Source organism: Taudactylus pleione, unplaced genomic scaffold, assembly GCF_031769625.1.
Source record: "Taudactylus pleione unplaced genomic scaffold, aTauple2 ptg000707l, whole genome shotgun sequence".
Lineage (NCBI taxonomy): Eukaryota > Metazoa > Chordata > Amphibia > Anura > Myobatrachidae > Taudactylus > Taudactylus pleione.
In genome coordinates this window covers 17,567,966-17,583,522 of record NW_028285109.1, presented here as the reverse complement: position 1 = coordinate 17,583,522, position 15,557 = coordinate 17,567,966, and the positions used below count along the sequence as shown (strand labels likewise).

General features: G+C 42.9%; 1 protein-coding gene across 2 annotated transcripts in view; it reads right to left on the bottom strand.

The window, feature by feature from the left end:
- SLC35F4 (solute carrier family 35 member F4) overlaps positions 1-11,289 on the bottom strand; it is a 372,785-nt gene extending 361,496 nt beyond the window's left edge. For both annotated transcript variants that reach the window (XM_088456541.1, XM_088456543.1), the window contains exon 1: positions 10,724-11,289. In XM_088456541.1, coding sequence (XP_088312667.1) covers positions 10,724-10,826 — 103 coding nt within the window. In that variant the 5' untranslated portion in view covers positions 10,827-11,289. The remainder of the gene's footprint in view (positions 1-10,723) is intronic.
- Between the last annotated feature and the right edge of the window lie 4,268 nt (positions 11,290-15,557).

Genomic DNA, 15,557 nt, shown 5'->3' with positions numbered 1-15,557 from the left:
CCGAAGGTGCGTGCGGCAAAAAAATGGGCGTGGTCACTTAAAAATGGGGCGTGTCAACATGACACACCCCTTTATTTTTACACTGAACATTCCTATCCATATGCACCTTAACCCCAGTAGTACCCCTTATACAGTACCCCCAGTATGCAGTTGTGATCCATCTTATGCAGGCCCATGGTAGTGCCCCTTATACAGTATCCCCAGTAGTGGTCCCCCTTATACAGCCCCCAATTAGTTCCCCTTACTCAGTACCCCCAGTAGTGGCGCCCCCAAATGCAGTGCCCCATGTAGTGTTCCCCCTTATGCAGTGCCCCCAGTAGAAGTCCCCACAATGCAGTGCGCCCAGTAGCGGTATCCCCTTATGCAGTGCCCTTTATATAGTGCCCCCAGTAGTAGTCCCCCCCATGCAGTGCCCTTTATATAGTGCCCCCAGCAGTAGTCCCCCCCATGCAGTTTTCCCAGTAGTGGTCCCCTTATGCAGGCACCCAGTAGTGATCCCCCCTATCCAGTGCCCCCTGTAGTGGCCCTTCCTATTATTGCCCCCAGTAGTGGTCCCCCCAGTGCAGTGCCTCTAGTAGTAGGCCCCTTTTATAATGCCCCCAGTGGTAGTTCCCCCCCCCAAGTAGTAGTCCCCAGTAGAGCTTCCCCCTCCCGATTAAGTGCCCCCAGTAGTAGCCCCCCCAGTTGAGGTCCTCCCAATAATGGTGCCCCCAGTAGTAGCCACCCCTCCCCCATTGTGCCCCCACCCCCAGTAGAGGTCCCCCCAGTAGTAGCCACCCCCCACCCCCGTTGTGCCCCCAGTAGTGCAGACAGGTTTAAAAAAAAAATATATATAAAAATATACTTACCTGAATCCACGCTGCTGGTGCTCCGGTCCGCGACACCGCTCCCGCCGCCGCCCGCCAGTCCTCCCGGGCTGGCGCGCTCAGCATTATGGGACAGACGTCATGATGTCATGACGTCTGTCCCATTACCCACTGCAGGAGCCGGACGGAAGCCCGGCTCTTGCAGTGCGTGCTGCAGCAGTCAATGAGAGTCTATCTGACTCTCATTGGCTGCTGTTTAACACACAGCCTGAGCCCGCCTCCTAGCACTATTGGGCAAGCGCTCAGAGGGAGGGAACGAGCTCAGCTGTGCAGCACAGGACCGGCGCTGGAAGTCTAGCGCCGGTCCTGTGTAAATCTGTAGCGCTGACCGCACTCATTGTGGTCGGCGCTACACTGGCTAACTAGGGCGGGCGGGCCACTACCGTGGCCGGCGGCGCCCCCCCCGCGACGCCGGTCCCACGGCGCCCAGGGCATGCACCCCGCTCGCCCTGCCCTAGTTACGCCACTGGGTGTTGCAGCCTCTGGGGCCTTTCAGAAAAGGTGAGTTTATACTGACAGATCATGTGACACTTAGATTTCACACAGGTGGACTTCATTTCACTAATTATGTGACTTCTGAAGGTAATTGGTTGCGCCAGAACTTTTGAGGGGCTTCATAGCAAAGGGGGTGATTACATATGCACATGCCAATTTTCAGAATTTTATTTATAAAGATTCTTTTTTATATATATTTTTCTCCTTCCACTTCACCAAATTAGACTATTTTGTGCAGATCCATCACATAAAACTCAGATTAAAAATAAAAATAAATAGGTTGTAATGTAACAAAAAAGGTAAAAAGCCAAGGGGGTGAATACTTTTGCAAGGCACTGTATATATATATATATATATATATATGTTTTAGATATATATATATATATATATATATATATAAAACATGCTTTTTTTGAGGCTGCCAGGTGTCAAAATAAAAGTAATGGAGGGCACTTTTCACCAGTTATATAGTTAGTTACGGTATGTATTGATTGCACTACAGTGGCAAAAATAGAAAACAGAAAACAATGGTGCAACATGAATAGAACAGCGCTACATTTTATCCCCACACACTAGTTACCTTCTGTTGGCTTCCAAAGTTGTGTTTACACATATATTTAGGTAATATACAGCTTTCGTGTTCATGATCGTGCCCATGTAAAAATGGTTTCCATGGCTGCCTTAGACCATAAATTGCATACTTTTCAATACTGCTGTTCTCATAGACATCTGATGTAATGACTCACATATGGCTAGTCTGGATAGAGTAAAAAGCAGATTCTAATAGCCAACTACTATCAGTGATATCATCTTGATTCAAAAATATTCAAATACTATTATTGGAATATTAGACGAAACACCCAGTCTGAATTTATCTATAGTGTATGTTATTCCAAAGATAGAAAAGTCAAGGAGCCAGCACCTACAATAACAGACTATTCTGGAGTCTAATTTGTGGATACTTTCTTTGGAAAACACTCTGTATAACTCCTTAATTCAGATTATAAATAGACTTCTACTCTGTACATGTAAATGATTTGTCAAGCTCTATGTTATTCCTTATATATACACCCAGTGGTCGAAGTGGGAATTTTGAAATGGGGGTATGGAAAATTTAAGGTTGTAGGGGGTGTGACCACTCAGAGGGGCATGTCCGTAAGATGCGCCCCTTTTATTCAATATAGTGCACCACACCCTTAAACACATTGGGGCAGATGTATTATAGCTGCACTTAATGTGCCGCTATAACGCTTCCTGCTTCGCCTCTTTACCGAGGCGAAGCAGGAAGCACTACCAATGAGATGTATGAACATCTCATCGCATCGGCCGGATGTTCGCTCCGGCGCTACCCGCTAAAGACCACAGCGTAGCAGCCTAGTGCTGATGTGCTGTGTCTCAGTCCCGGCCGGCTCCACTGAGCATGCGCGGGATCTCGCAAGTATCCCGCTGTCCCTGCTGTGGGGATAGGGCAGCGCCAGGCTGTAGCTGTCGATAGCAACAGCGGGACGAACGGTCAGGCGATTTGACCGCACATACATGGCCCAGGCTATTGGTGCTGCTATCTTGTAGATATCAGCGCCGATAATGACAGGGGCGCATAGCGTCCCTGTCATTTACCGCCAAACCCCCTATCATACATCGGGTAGAAGCGGTATCAGCGCACATAACGTGCTCTGATACCGCTTCTGAGCTTCTTACATCTCCCACATTATGCCGTTCAGTAGTAGTACCCCTTATATATTATGCATATTTAATTACCCTCATAGGATTCACATAAAAAAAACACTTATTAAAAGAAAAAAAGAAACAAACACATAAAAAAAAAAACACATAGGATTTACATGAAGAAAAAAAAACACGCACACACACATTGTCATCGATAAGAAAAAAAAAAAACACATTATACACAGGAAAAACCCCACACTGGAATAAACACACACAGGCCCACACAGGAAAAACACACTCACAAACAGGCCCCCACAGGAAAAAATACACTCACATATAGGCCCCCCACAGGAAAAAAACACACACATATAGGCCTACCACAGGAAAAAACACACACATATAGGCCCCCCCACAGGAAAAACACACGCATATAGGGCCCCCCACAGGAAAAACACACACATATAGGCCCTCCACAGGAAAAACACACATATGTTGTAGAAATCAGATAATTGGATATGATCGCTTGCAATTATTATCTGACGATTTAGTCGTCTATGGTCTGATGATGAATTGCTTGGACACTCCTCTGCATCAGCGCAATTTTGATATGCACAAATATATATTTATATTACTACAGGGTTTAGTCAGAGTGTGGAAGACAGATCTTAAAGTGTATGTCTGTGAGTGTTTTGAGAGACTCCGCATACTGATACAATATGCCTGTAACAAACAATTAAAAATGGGAACCTGCAGATCATCAACAATTGAATACCTTTTTGTTCGGTGCTGTTTTGGTTCATAGGAACTGGCACCTACACTCTAATTAAGTGGAGAGGGGCCTGTCGCAAGCTACCAGACAAGGTGGCAACAGCAAACAGCTGGGGGTCTCCCCCTGCTTAGAAATAAACCTTTATTTACAACTTAGAATTTGGTTCAGGCAATGACTAAATATTAAAATATGCCAGAAATGGATAAAAGTTGGGGATATATATATATATATATATATATATATATATATCCATTACACATACTCTGATGCACATAACACACACACATAAAACGTACATGCATACACATAGACGCTCACATGTGTACTCACATACATACATACGAACATTAGACGGACGCACATATGTGAACGCATATGTATAAAAAGGTTCCTTCACATTAAACATGATATTAGAAGTTTTATTAGCAAATAATTATGTTGTGAAATGTATGTATATGATATTTAAGGTACAGAAGCTAGTAGACATGTCATGTTTGGTACCATTCTAAATCCCTGTTTATTTGTAGATCGTTGGTTCTTTCGGCAAGGAGATCACAGCATGTGTTCGCAAGATATGAATTATAGGTTAGAATGTATCTCTGTAAGTAGTGTTTTTTATTAGTTCTTCGGAGGGAAACCTACACAAAGAAGCAGTTGGAAAGCTGATCCATACCTCTGATGACACCATATGAACTAACCAATGAACGGAGTGACCTGAAGCAAGAACCAATGAGCATCTGTTATTCTATGCCTTTGTTGTCTCTGAAACCTGTACCGAATATAGCCTTGTGAGCTGGGGCAGTAGTCAGTCATTTCTCCATATCCTTGGGTGACGGTGACCGCAGATTCAGGATTGAAATACTGCATACTGGGCCAGCGCGCACGTGTATGTATCGGTTTGTACTTTTGTATTTACTTGCTTTTTGCGCTAATTGTGTTAGATCTAAGCGTGTAAATTTCTATTTATTGCAATATAACTTTTTGTGCTTTGGAACCACAATTGGATTGGAAAGCAATTATTTCTTATGCGACTTGTAGCGCTAAATAGCGACATTTTGGGTATATAGATTTAGGGGTGTCAATAACACATATAGGCCCCACACAGGAAAAACACACACACATATAGGTCCCCCACAGATAAAACACACACATATAGGCCCCCACAAGAAAAACACACACACATATATAGGCTCCCACAGGAAAAACACACACACATAGGCCCCCACAGGAAAAACATACACATACACATAAAGGTCCACCACAGGAAAACACACACATATATAGGCCCCCACAGGAAAAATACACACATATATAGGCCACCCACAGGAAAAACACACACACACACATATAGACCCCCCACAGGAAAAACACAAACACATATATAGGCCCCCACAGGAAAAACACACACACACACATATATATTGGCCCCCCACTAGAAAAACACACACATATATAGGCCCCCCACAGGAAAAACACACATATATAGGACCGCCACAGGAAAAACAGACACATATATAGGCATCCACAGGAAAAACACACACACACACACATAGGCCCCCCACAGGAAAAAACACACACACACACAGGCCCCCCACAGGAAAAACACACACACATTTACCCCCCCACCACAGGAAAAACACACATATACTGTATACTGTATATAGGCCTCCACAGGATAAACACACACACAGGCCCCCCACAGGAAAAACACACACACATAAGCACCCTGGTTGGTATTACTCACCAGGTGCTTCTATGACAGTCAGCAGAGCTGGGGAGACATGCTCCAGGTAGGCAGATTGTCTGCAAACATGGTGTCTGTGGATGGCAGAGTTAGAGAGGGATCCAAAGGCAGTGGTGGAGATGAGAAGGGGAGCAGGGAGCAGAGTCCCAACCATCAATAACCTGAGGAAGCCAGAAACAGCAGCAAAGTGAGGAGCAGCTGATGTTAGGCACAGAGGGAGTGGAGATGTGGTCGGGAGCAGGGTCTTCCATCCAACGGCAACCCGCACCCCCACAGGGGCAAGGAGCAGGGGGAGGCACAAGGGGAGATGAGAAGGGGAGCGGGGGCAGTGTGCACATTTCCGACCATTGCTAATCTGTAACTCCGTGGGAGTCGAGCAGCCACAGCCAATTGATGAGGAGGGGAGGGGACATACAGAGGGAGCACTCTTGACGAGGGGAGGAGCGGGGACCGGAGATCCATCCAGCCGCAGCGGCAACCCAGGAGCAACAACAGTAACGGTAGTCAAGGGCCATTCAGCCTCTAGCCAGCAGAACTTCCGGTGGGACACGGCATTATACAGGATTGCGACACTGCAAGTGTGTGGCTGAGTGAGTCACATATGCAGCGTTAAAGTCTCTCACTCATAGTACAGGCACCCGCTCACTGTACAGACACTTCTGGATCAGTGCAAATTGAAGTGCCGGTATATCATACCGCCGCATACCGGCACACTTCGACCACTGTATACACCTTATAATATAAGTGTTCCTACTACTGATTACTGAAGTGCTGATGTCACTGCTTAATAAAGAAAACATATGACAGAAGGGGATGCAGTCAAGATACCAGCAGGCGCTATCCCGCCCGCCAATATACCGACACGCACATCCCGACAGGGGACTAAATATAGGCATTGAAATCCTGATGCCTATCATTAGCCCCACTACTAAATCCCGACACCCGGCTTACCGAACGAAGGTGTCTTAGTGTGTAGCCGCAGGGGGGGGTTAGCTTTAGGGACCCCCAGGAGGACTTAGGGTTAGGCACCCCCCCAGGAGGTTTAGGGTAGGGAAAAGGGGCGTTAGGCTAAGGCACAATTAGGGGGGATTAGGGTTAGGCACCCCCCAGGAGGGTTATTGTAGGGAAAAGGGGCGTTAGGCTTAGGCACCATTAGGGGATTTAGGGTTAGGCACCCCCCAGGGAGGGTTAGGTTTAGATTGCAGGGAGGGGGGGTTAGGTTAAGGCACTGACGGGGGGAGGTTAGGGTTAGGCACTAGGGGGGGAAGTTAGGGATAGGCACCACTAAGGGAGGGTTAGGGTAGGGAGAGGGGAGGGTTAGAATACTTACCAGCTGCAGTTGGGATTCCGACCTGTCAGGCTGCCACTCTCAGTATTTGATTCGGTGGCTAAACATACCGATTCCGACAGAACTGCAGAGGATTTATGCATGGTTCTAATGCATAGTCTAAAATCATCAGAAGTGCCTACAAACATTATGACAAGGCTGGAAATCGTGACTTGTTATACCATTATTTACAATTAGTTATTATGTCATTCAATATACTTAGCTTGCTATAGAAAGCCTAGTAATGTGATTACAAAGAATCCATTGTAAATAATGACTTCAATATGAAACATTAATGCGGCTATAATAGACAGTTATATGGGTATTGGTAAATACATCCTAATGTTAATTATGCCCTCTTGTTATCATTATAGTGTTCGAAATCTCAGGTGACTAAGGATAATTTTATTTCTTATTCCTTACTAGCAGTTGCCTGCGGCTTCGCCCATAATGATATCGCTTCTGACTACATTTTTTTTATTTGGGGTGTTCTAGTTGTATGGCTTTGCATTGGGGCCCTGTCATGGGAGTGGCCCATGTGACCCGCAGCGCTATACAGACTGGTGGCAGCAATGTTTTCACCCACCACTCACACCAATGTCACTGTGTGCCCTGTGCACAGACTGCTATGTAGCCTATCCTATTCAAGTGACCGTGGGCCCAAAACACCTCTCCCCTCACCCTTCACCGGCTGTGCACATGGTGCCACACCTATCTCTTACATTCATAATGTCAATACATTTTGTTTTTGTTATTGCTCAGGTTTAACTTGATGGTTCGAGATGAAAGAAAGTGCAGGTTACTTCTAGGGAAAAAACGTGCACTTTTCATTAAAATCGGTTCAGTAGTTTTTGTGCCAACTTGGAACAAACAGACATACACAACATTCTTATTATATTAGTATAGATGATAAATATCTATACTATAGCTATATCTATGTGTGTTAGTTCAGTACATACTATTTGTATGTTTTTGGTGATTTATTTAAAATGTTATCCCTTTTAATGGATAGAATAAAAGTTTAGATAGAAGTGCCCACACTACATAAGAGTGGTCCTGTCCTTTCTAGGTACACATCAGTCTGTGCTGTGCTCTGGCGAAATCGAATTTGCGTGAACAAAAAAACATATTTCCCCACTTCTGCCTCTCTAATACCACTTTCAGATATAAATTCCCGGGACATCAAGCATGGGTTGAGGCCGGGCTACCCCTTTGACACATCGGGAGTCGACCTGAGTCGTCACCCTTCACACCAGACCTGGGTATTGCAGTGACCTGGGTCTTCTGGGATTCAGTGGGCACTAGGAGATGATCTCAACTCCAAGCGCCATGTTCCCGGCCAATCAATTTGGTTTAGCTGTGACCCAGGTCATCAAGACCCGGGTTGCACCTTTCACATTTGAGCCTTGTCATCGACCCGGGTTGTTAGTCCCAGGAAAAACCCTGCTAGCAGACCTGGGACTGTCCACCCGAGTTGCCCCATTCATACATATGCCAGACCCGGGTCGATGCACGTTTATGTGTGAAAATCCGGGTTTTAGGCTTATGTCTGAAAGGGGTATTAGAGTAAGGAATTGTGAGTGCAAGATGCATCTGAATCTGCATATAAATGTAAGTGTAAGACTTTTTTGCTCATGTGCACAGTACAGAAATGCATAGTTTAGACAAAAAAGACACATACAGTATGTCCAACTCTAAATAATTTTCAATGATTTTATAATTATAAGCAGTATTTTTTAACATGACAATTAGCAGATTATGCAATTCATTTTTGGCCATAGCTGCTCTCCATGGTAATTGTTACTACTGATCATGTGACAAGTCCTACTGCAGTGAACGTGGTGCTGAACAAATTTGCCAGGCACACAGGTAGTACTGGCTTGCCGATAACCACAAGAGCCTAAGGCCATGTATTACAATTATTATTATCTATTATTTATATGTTGCCACAAAATATCCACAGGGCTGTACAAGAGTAAACAAAGCAATCAAACATGAATACATATGATAACTCTAACACAATAATTCAACCAAGCACAGTGTGGAAAATCAGGGAAAGTGAAGGGAAGGGTAGAGAATCTCCTTATGGCTAGTAAAAGCAAGTAATGACATTTTTCTTGGGGGAGTGGTGAAGGGATTGGAACTAAACCACCATTCAGTGATCCTATGTCCAACAAATGAGGGGGCACATAGAACCGGATTCGCTGGTGGAACAGAGGAGCATTGGTGACAGGGATAGTGCTAGGAGCAGAGAACAGAGGAATAGGCCACTGCCCATAAGGGTTTACAGTCTAAAGGGTGGGACATAACCAGGAAGGTGAGCTGGGAAAGAGAATAGGTGGGATATCAGAGGTGTATAGAATTGAGTTATGAATAGGGCATAGTGATACACTAAGTATAATTGTTTTATTACAATTTAATCCTATAACTAAGGACCCCAACATGCATGGATGTCACTTTTAATATCTTTTAACTCCACAATAGGTAATAATCTGTGTTATTTTCTTTTAGCTTGTACTAGTAGTTATTCTTTGTACCTTGATTGCAATGATTTAACACTTTTAAAAAAAGTAACATCTGAGGCAGAAGTTTAATTATTGAACTTGGCAATTACCCTGAAAACAAAATTAATTTGTTCATTTGTGCATAGTTCATAGTTTTCATCTCCATTAGTAGAACTTGAATCTGAGCTTTAAAAATAATCATAAATACACTTGAAGTGTCACTAGCTAGACCAGGAACTCTATTGTCTGACTTTCTCAAGTGTATGCTGCAGTCTGCATCTTTATTCAGGGTTACAGAGCTGCTCTACTACCAGTTTCATTCTTTCAATGAGGGAGTGAAATTTGTGTATTTACTTTATTCACTTATCATGGTTGTTCTCATTATACAGATTAGAATACTGAATAATTTACTTATTCATATAGTAAACAACTTCATTAACATATAAAGAAGTTTGATATGTGTCAATAGCTAAATGTACCACATTAGAGCAAAAATATATACAAACACTTTAATCGAATATAAATTACTATTTCATAGTGCAAAACTATTACTATGTGACTAAATATTGAGTTGGCAAAATACCACATTAAGTCTAGCATAAAGTAGATATCATATTAACATTCAACTGTTACCCATATATTAGTATTTAAAGTGTCCAAAAGTATTCATTATATTAATTTACTCTAATTATATTATGGTAATAAGTAATAAGAAAAACTTGTAACAATGCATTATCTAACAATATGAATAACACTGTACCAATATTAAAAACATTATTCCAGGCTTAGGCAATCTGGACTTTACATCTATTGTGGAACTACGATTCTTGCCATGCCCTGCCTACTTTTCTAGTAGTGGATCTTCCCCTTGGCAGCTGTTTGTCGCCAAACTGCTTAATATGTGCAATGTGTACTAGAGGAGAACAGCGTTGTGCTGTATTAGATATAGACCACGATAGCTGCTACAATACCTGCAGGCAGCGCTTCCTCCTCTACAGTGTTCATTGCACCGTCCAGCTGAATTCCAGCACTAACACCACACGCAACGAATCAAACCAAACAGATACTAGTGCTCAGCATGCTAACAATTCCTCTCATAACCCAAAGACCAAATAATGCCTAAACTATTAATCTTAGGCTTTACCGAAATAAATAATTATGCGTCCATACGTTACTGCAGTTCATATACTCATCGCAAATGTCAAAGTATAAAATACACATAATAAACACGTGTGTGTATGTGTGTGTGTATACTAGACGTACACTTACACAGATGGTGTTTAAACATATTAAAGTACAAAACATACTTTAAATTATTTACATCTTGTAAATGATTGAATTCGGTATTCTTACGTTTCTGGCTGGAGTATCCCGGGTAATACCCATAGTAGCCAGTGATCCTTAAAATTCTGTCCTCTATGGTCGCCACTCCGTTGGGTGCTGCTTTGACATCCATAGGGATGGGTAGTGCGTGGGTGGCAATTGTATTCTTGTGAAGTTCTCCTTACTAAAGAAGACCGATTCTATTCTCTGTGTTGGCGCTGCTGTCCCAGGTGCTGAATAGACTGATGTGCTGCTGTCTAAGGACCAGATTGACACCGATGGTGGAAGCAGCTGCTGCAGACGGCTGATATGGTCGTAGGTGTAATGATCAGTCCCGGTTAGTACAATAGTGATTAGCCTGTGCTGCTGTCCGAGGTGCTGAACCGCACAAGTGCTGGGAGCCTGCTGTCTTTCAACGTGCTGCCTTGCAATGAGCCTCCTGGCCTCTGCTACTGCTGATATTGCTGCACTTGGTCTTTGCACATCTGTCCCTGTGAATGTGACGGCCCCAAGTTATCTTCTGTGACTAATGATTGCTGCTTCTGGTTGCCTGTAGCATTTTGACTCTGCCTGCAGCTCTTACTATTGTCCTTGCTGCAGCTCCAACACTGTTGTGTAGGACGCCTGCACATCGCCGCATTACCCCCATGTAAGCCGGCCTTTGTGTCACTCAGGAACACACAACTTCTGCTTGTACAATTTTGAAAGAGCTACTAGAGGGCGCTCATGTAGAATCCTAGGGCTATTCTGGTAATGGCATGCAGTAAGCCATACCCCGTTACGGGGCTTGGAGATATTACTAACTTACCATTGATACATATATAAATCAAAGGACAATGTATCTATCTTATTAATTGTGTATAAATTAGTGTTACATAATATATAGTTGTCAGTCTGCAATACATGGTCAGCATGATTCATTGTATTTTCAAAAGCATGGAATTTAGGGCTTCATTCAGAGCCGCTCGTAAGCGGCCGCTCGTTCGTTCTGACCGATGTTCGCACATCTGCGCATGTGTACGGATTGTAATACGCATGCGCGAACCAGTCAGTGCGGCCAAAAATCGTTTGTTTGCTATATAGCGAATGCCTGCTACTTTGAGTGACAGAAGGAGGCGTATGTGGGTGGTAACAGGGGAAGGTGCTTGAAAATGGGGAGTGGAATTCTGAACGCAGGCGTGCTTAAAGGTCAAAACGGGCGTTTTAAGGGAGTGCATAATTAATCCAGCAGCGTCATTGACCACGTCACTTGGTTTTTTTTAACTCAGAACTGCTCGCAAAATAGCGGTTGAAAAAACCAACCACAAGAATAGCGAGCAGTTCATACACTGTACGATGTACTCGATTAATCTAATAAATAGCGGACATGACGTATGGTGCGAGCGACAAGGGGGCGTATTTTTCAAAATTACAACCGCAAGTTTTGCTCGCTCGTTCAGACTTAGAGGCGTGAACAGACCGCAAAGTGCGAATGGTTCATTTGAATAGCCAGCCCCTTTTTATAAAACGAACGACCGCAAATAGCGAGCGCCTCTGAATCAGGCCCTTAGTGTCAAATTAAAGAGCTTGCCTAGTATTTTTTAGTTTTCTTATTTAAAACATTTCAAGATGTTTTAGAAAACGTACCTGCTGTACCATGTTTATTCTATATATGCCTCCCAGCATCAGTTCTTTACCTGTCCTGAAATATGCTTCTTTCTCTCTTATGGAGTCTATAAACACAATAAAGTAAAATAGGTTCATACTATCTATAAAAAGCTGAAACAGTGGAGAAACACTCAGATCTCCACTGTATCACTTCACACATACACTATCAGGGGGTGTAAATTGATAAGAGGCACCTGGAGACAAAATAGTGGTTAGTGCCCCCCACCTACACACATACACTCGCACACACACTCCTTACCAACACCACAGCAGCACCCAGGCACTCCTCTCATTCACCCAGCAGCACCCAGGCACTCCTCTCATCCCTTCCACCCTCATTCACTGACATCTCAGCAGCAACCCTCCCACATTCACCACAAAGCCCAGACACACCCCAGTAGGGACATGCACTTCCACCCGCCCCTTAGTTGCCTGCTACAGATGCTCTCCAGACTCCAAAGGGGACCTCTGGGACTCATATGGGTCATTCCATGTGACTCATGTTACATTTCATGTTAATATTTAGAAGTTTAAATGCACCACACACAAGAATGAAGCTGAAATTCAACTTTTTGAAAATATGACAAGAATTTATGGGGTAGGTAGTCATAATTATTGCTTAGAAGCAGAAAAAAATTACACTCGTAGTAGTTAAATTTTATTGTTTATATGCGTGACTCATGTTACAACAGAATGGACATAGAAAATGAGGGGACCTGCTCTCCTAATGATTTTATTTATTTTAATTAACATGATTGTTATACTATATTGTTTATATGCGTGACTTGTGTTACAACAGAATGGACATAGAATATGAGGGGACCTGCTGTCCTAATTTTTAATTTATTTTAATTAACATTATTGTTATACTATACACTTATAAGACCCTAAACTTATGATTGACATACAAACAAAAATCTGATCTTAAAATCAATTTTGACATGTGACTCACATTACATTTCTGTCTCAAGTCAATGGAGTCTGATACAAATTATTGAAACCTGTAGAATCCACGTTAATTCATCAATGTGGGCATGTATATCTTCCTGATAAACTATAAAGATGTATACAATATTTCATCTGGTGATGATGGCCATTTAAAGTTGCTGCCAGCTTGCTCCTTTGTGCTCACTAAGTATTCACCATCTCTGATGTCCTTGATCACCTCGGTAGCTCTTTCCATCATATTCAACATAGAACCAGTCACCAACATTAACTACATCATCTGAAGTCACTGTGACTGTTGCACAATATACTATGATTATGATCTATTAGCAGCATAAATATACAAAAATGTTAGAGGTTATGTGAAATTTCATTCTCTTGTATTGTGTCCTATATTTCATATGGCAGAAACAGGCGGGGCAATGGAGGAGGTTGGGGAGCCCCATTCAAGGTAGTTGTCTCCAGTAGTTCCGCCACTGCTGTCAGATAAAATGCTAGTCAGACCAACAGACATTTTATCTGCCAGCCTGACACCCAGCAGATATCGTGGCCATACACTGAGATATCTCACAGTGTATTGGCCACAATATCAGCGCTTCTCCCCTGGGGAGGAGACATTTCTCCATTTCTCCCCTGTGAAGGAACAGGGGAAATGTCGGACGAGCAGCAGTAGAAGTGATCTACCGGACATGCTGGAAGAATCGGCATGCCTAACCGACCAATAATTAGTGATTGGTAACGCAAATACATTGTACAATTATCTGACTAGATATCGGTGGATCGGCCAGATAATTGATGAGGTCCAGGCACAATTTAATGAACACAACACATAAAAGTTTTGCAATGCAGAACAACTGTAATAACCATAACACTGTCTGAAGATGGCATTATGTACACTTGCAAGGTAGGAAAACAGCAGCGTTCTCCCATAATGCACCAGTCGCTCAAAGTTTGATGTCACGGTGCATGCGCTTTACAGTTACAGACATATTTCATATTTGTGAAAGATGTCTCGAAACAATTGGAAACTCTTCACCCGAGACAGACCATGTGGTCTGTTCCATCATTATAAGATATATACTGTATAAATATCATGAAATTTGCAAAATGCAGCAAAAAGCAGTGACATTTTACAAGACCTTTCCTCTGTTCTTTTTAAATATAACTCTAAATGTATTGGATAGTGTTTCAGAGCGTCCTGTTCTGTAAAGTGTGGCACTTATATATATATATATATATATCTTCTGCTGAGACTGTAAACACACAGACGGCTGCCGAGAATACAACAGCTTTGGCAGTATACCAAGGAGTAACGAATGTCAGTTGGTTACTGTGTGTAATGCCCCAGTGTGTTATTCTCTCCTGCTCCTACCATATTTACAATGTTCATTTACAAATAATGGAATTGATTTAAAAGAGTCAACATACAGTATGAGTATCAGAATTTTATTATAGTTTTACTGCACATGTATGTATCAAGACATACAAATAATGTCATGTTTTTCTCAAAGTAAGAGAAACTTTCTGCTTGCCAAATAGCTTATTATTCATATGTACACACAACATAATTGTGTCAAATCATTTATTTCGTTTAAGTCTTTCACTTTGGAGAGCACAACATTAATGAAAAGCTAAATGCACCCTGAGACATGAACCACCCCTTAAAAGCAATTTATTGAAATATTGAGAAAAACAATTTTACTGAAATGCTTTGTGTGTGCTCTCTAACATTCTAACATTTTGTTATTACAATGGACATTTATATATATATATATATATATATATATATATATATATATATTATGTGGCAGTATTACCAAAGATGGCAATAGTGAGTCATGGATTCTGTGTGGGGCTGGAAGGATCCGCTCACACAGGGTACAACGTTTTGCCACACCTAAAAGCTGCCTTGTGGAGAGAGCTCAGGTGAGGGCTAATGAGGCAGACCTACAGTCAGGCTGCATGTGGACTCAGTCCAAGGTGGACTGGCAGCTACAGAGCCCAGTGTGTCTGGAGGCCATTGGGGGCCAGGAGGCCTGAGTCCTCCCTGTCCAAATCTCAGACTGTATGTGTGACGTTGAAGCAGGTAGGCTGCAGGCTAAGGAAGCCAGTGTCCATACCTGCAGGAGGCAGGAAGGATCACAAGAGAGACTTTGTGTGAAGACCAGGAGACCAGTATCTTTACCTGTGAGAGACAGGACTAAAGGATTGATACTGTGTTTCAGTTGCAGACTAGCTGGCAACTGTAGTCAGGGTTCAAGCAGTAAGGTAG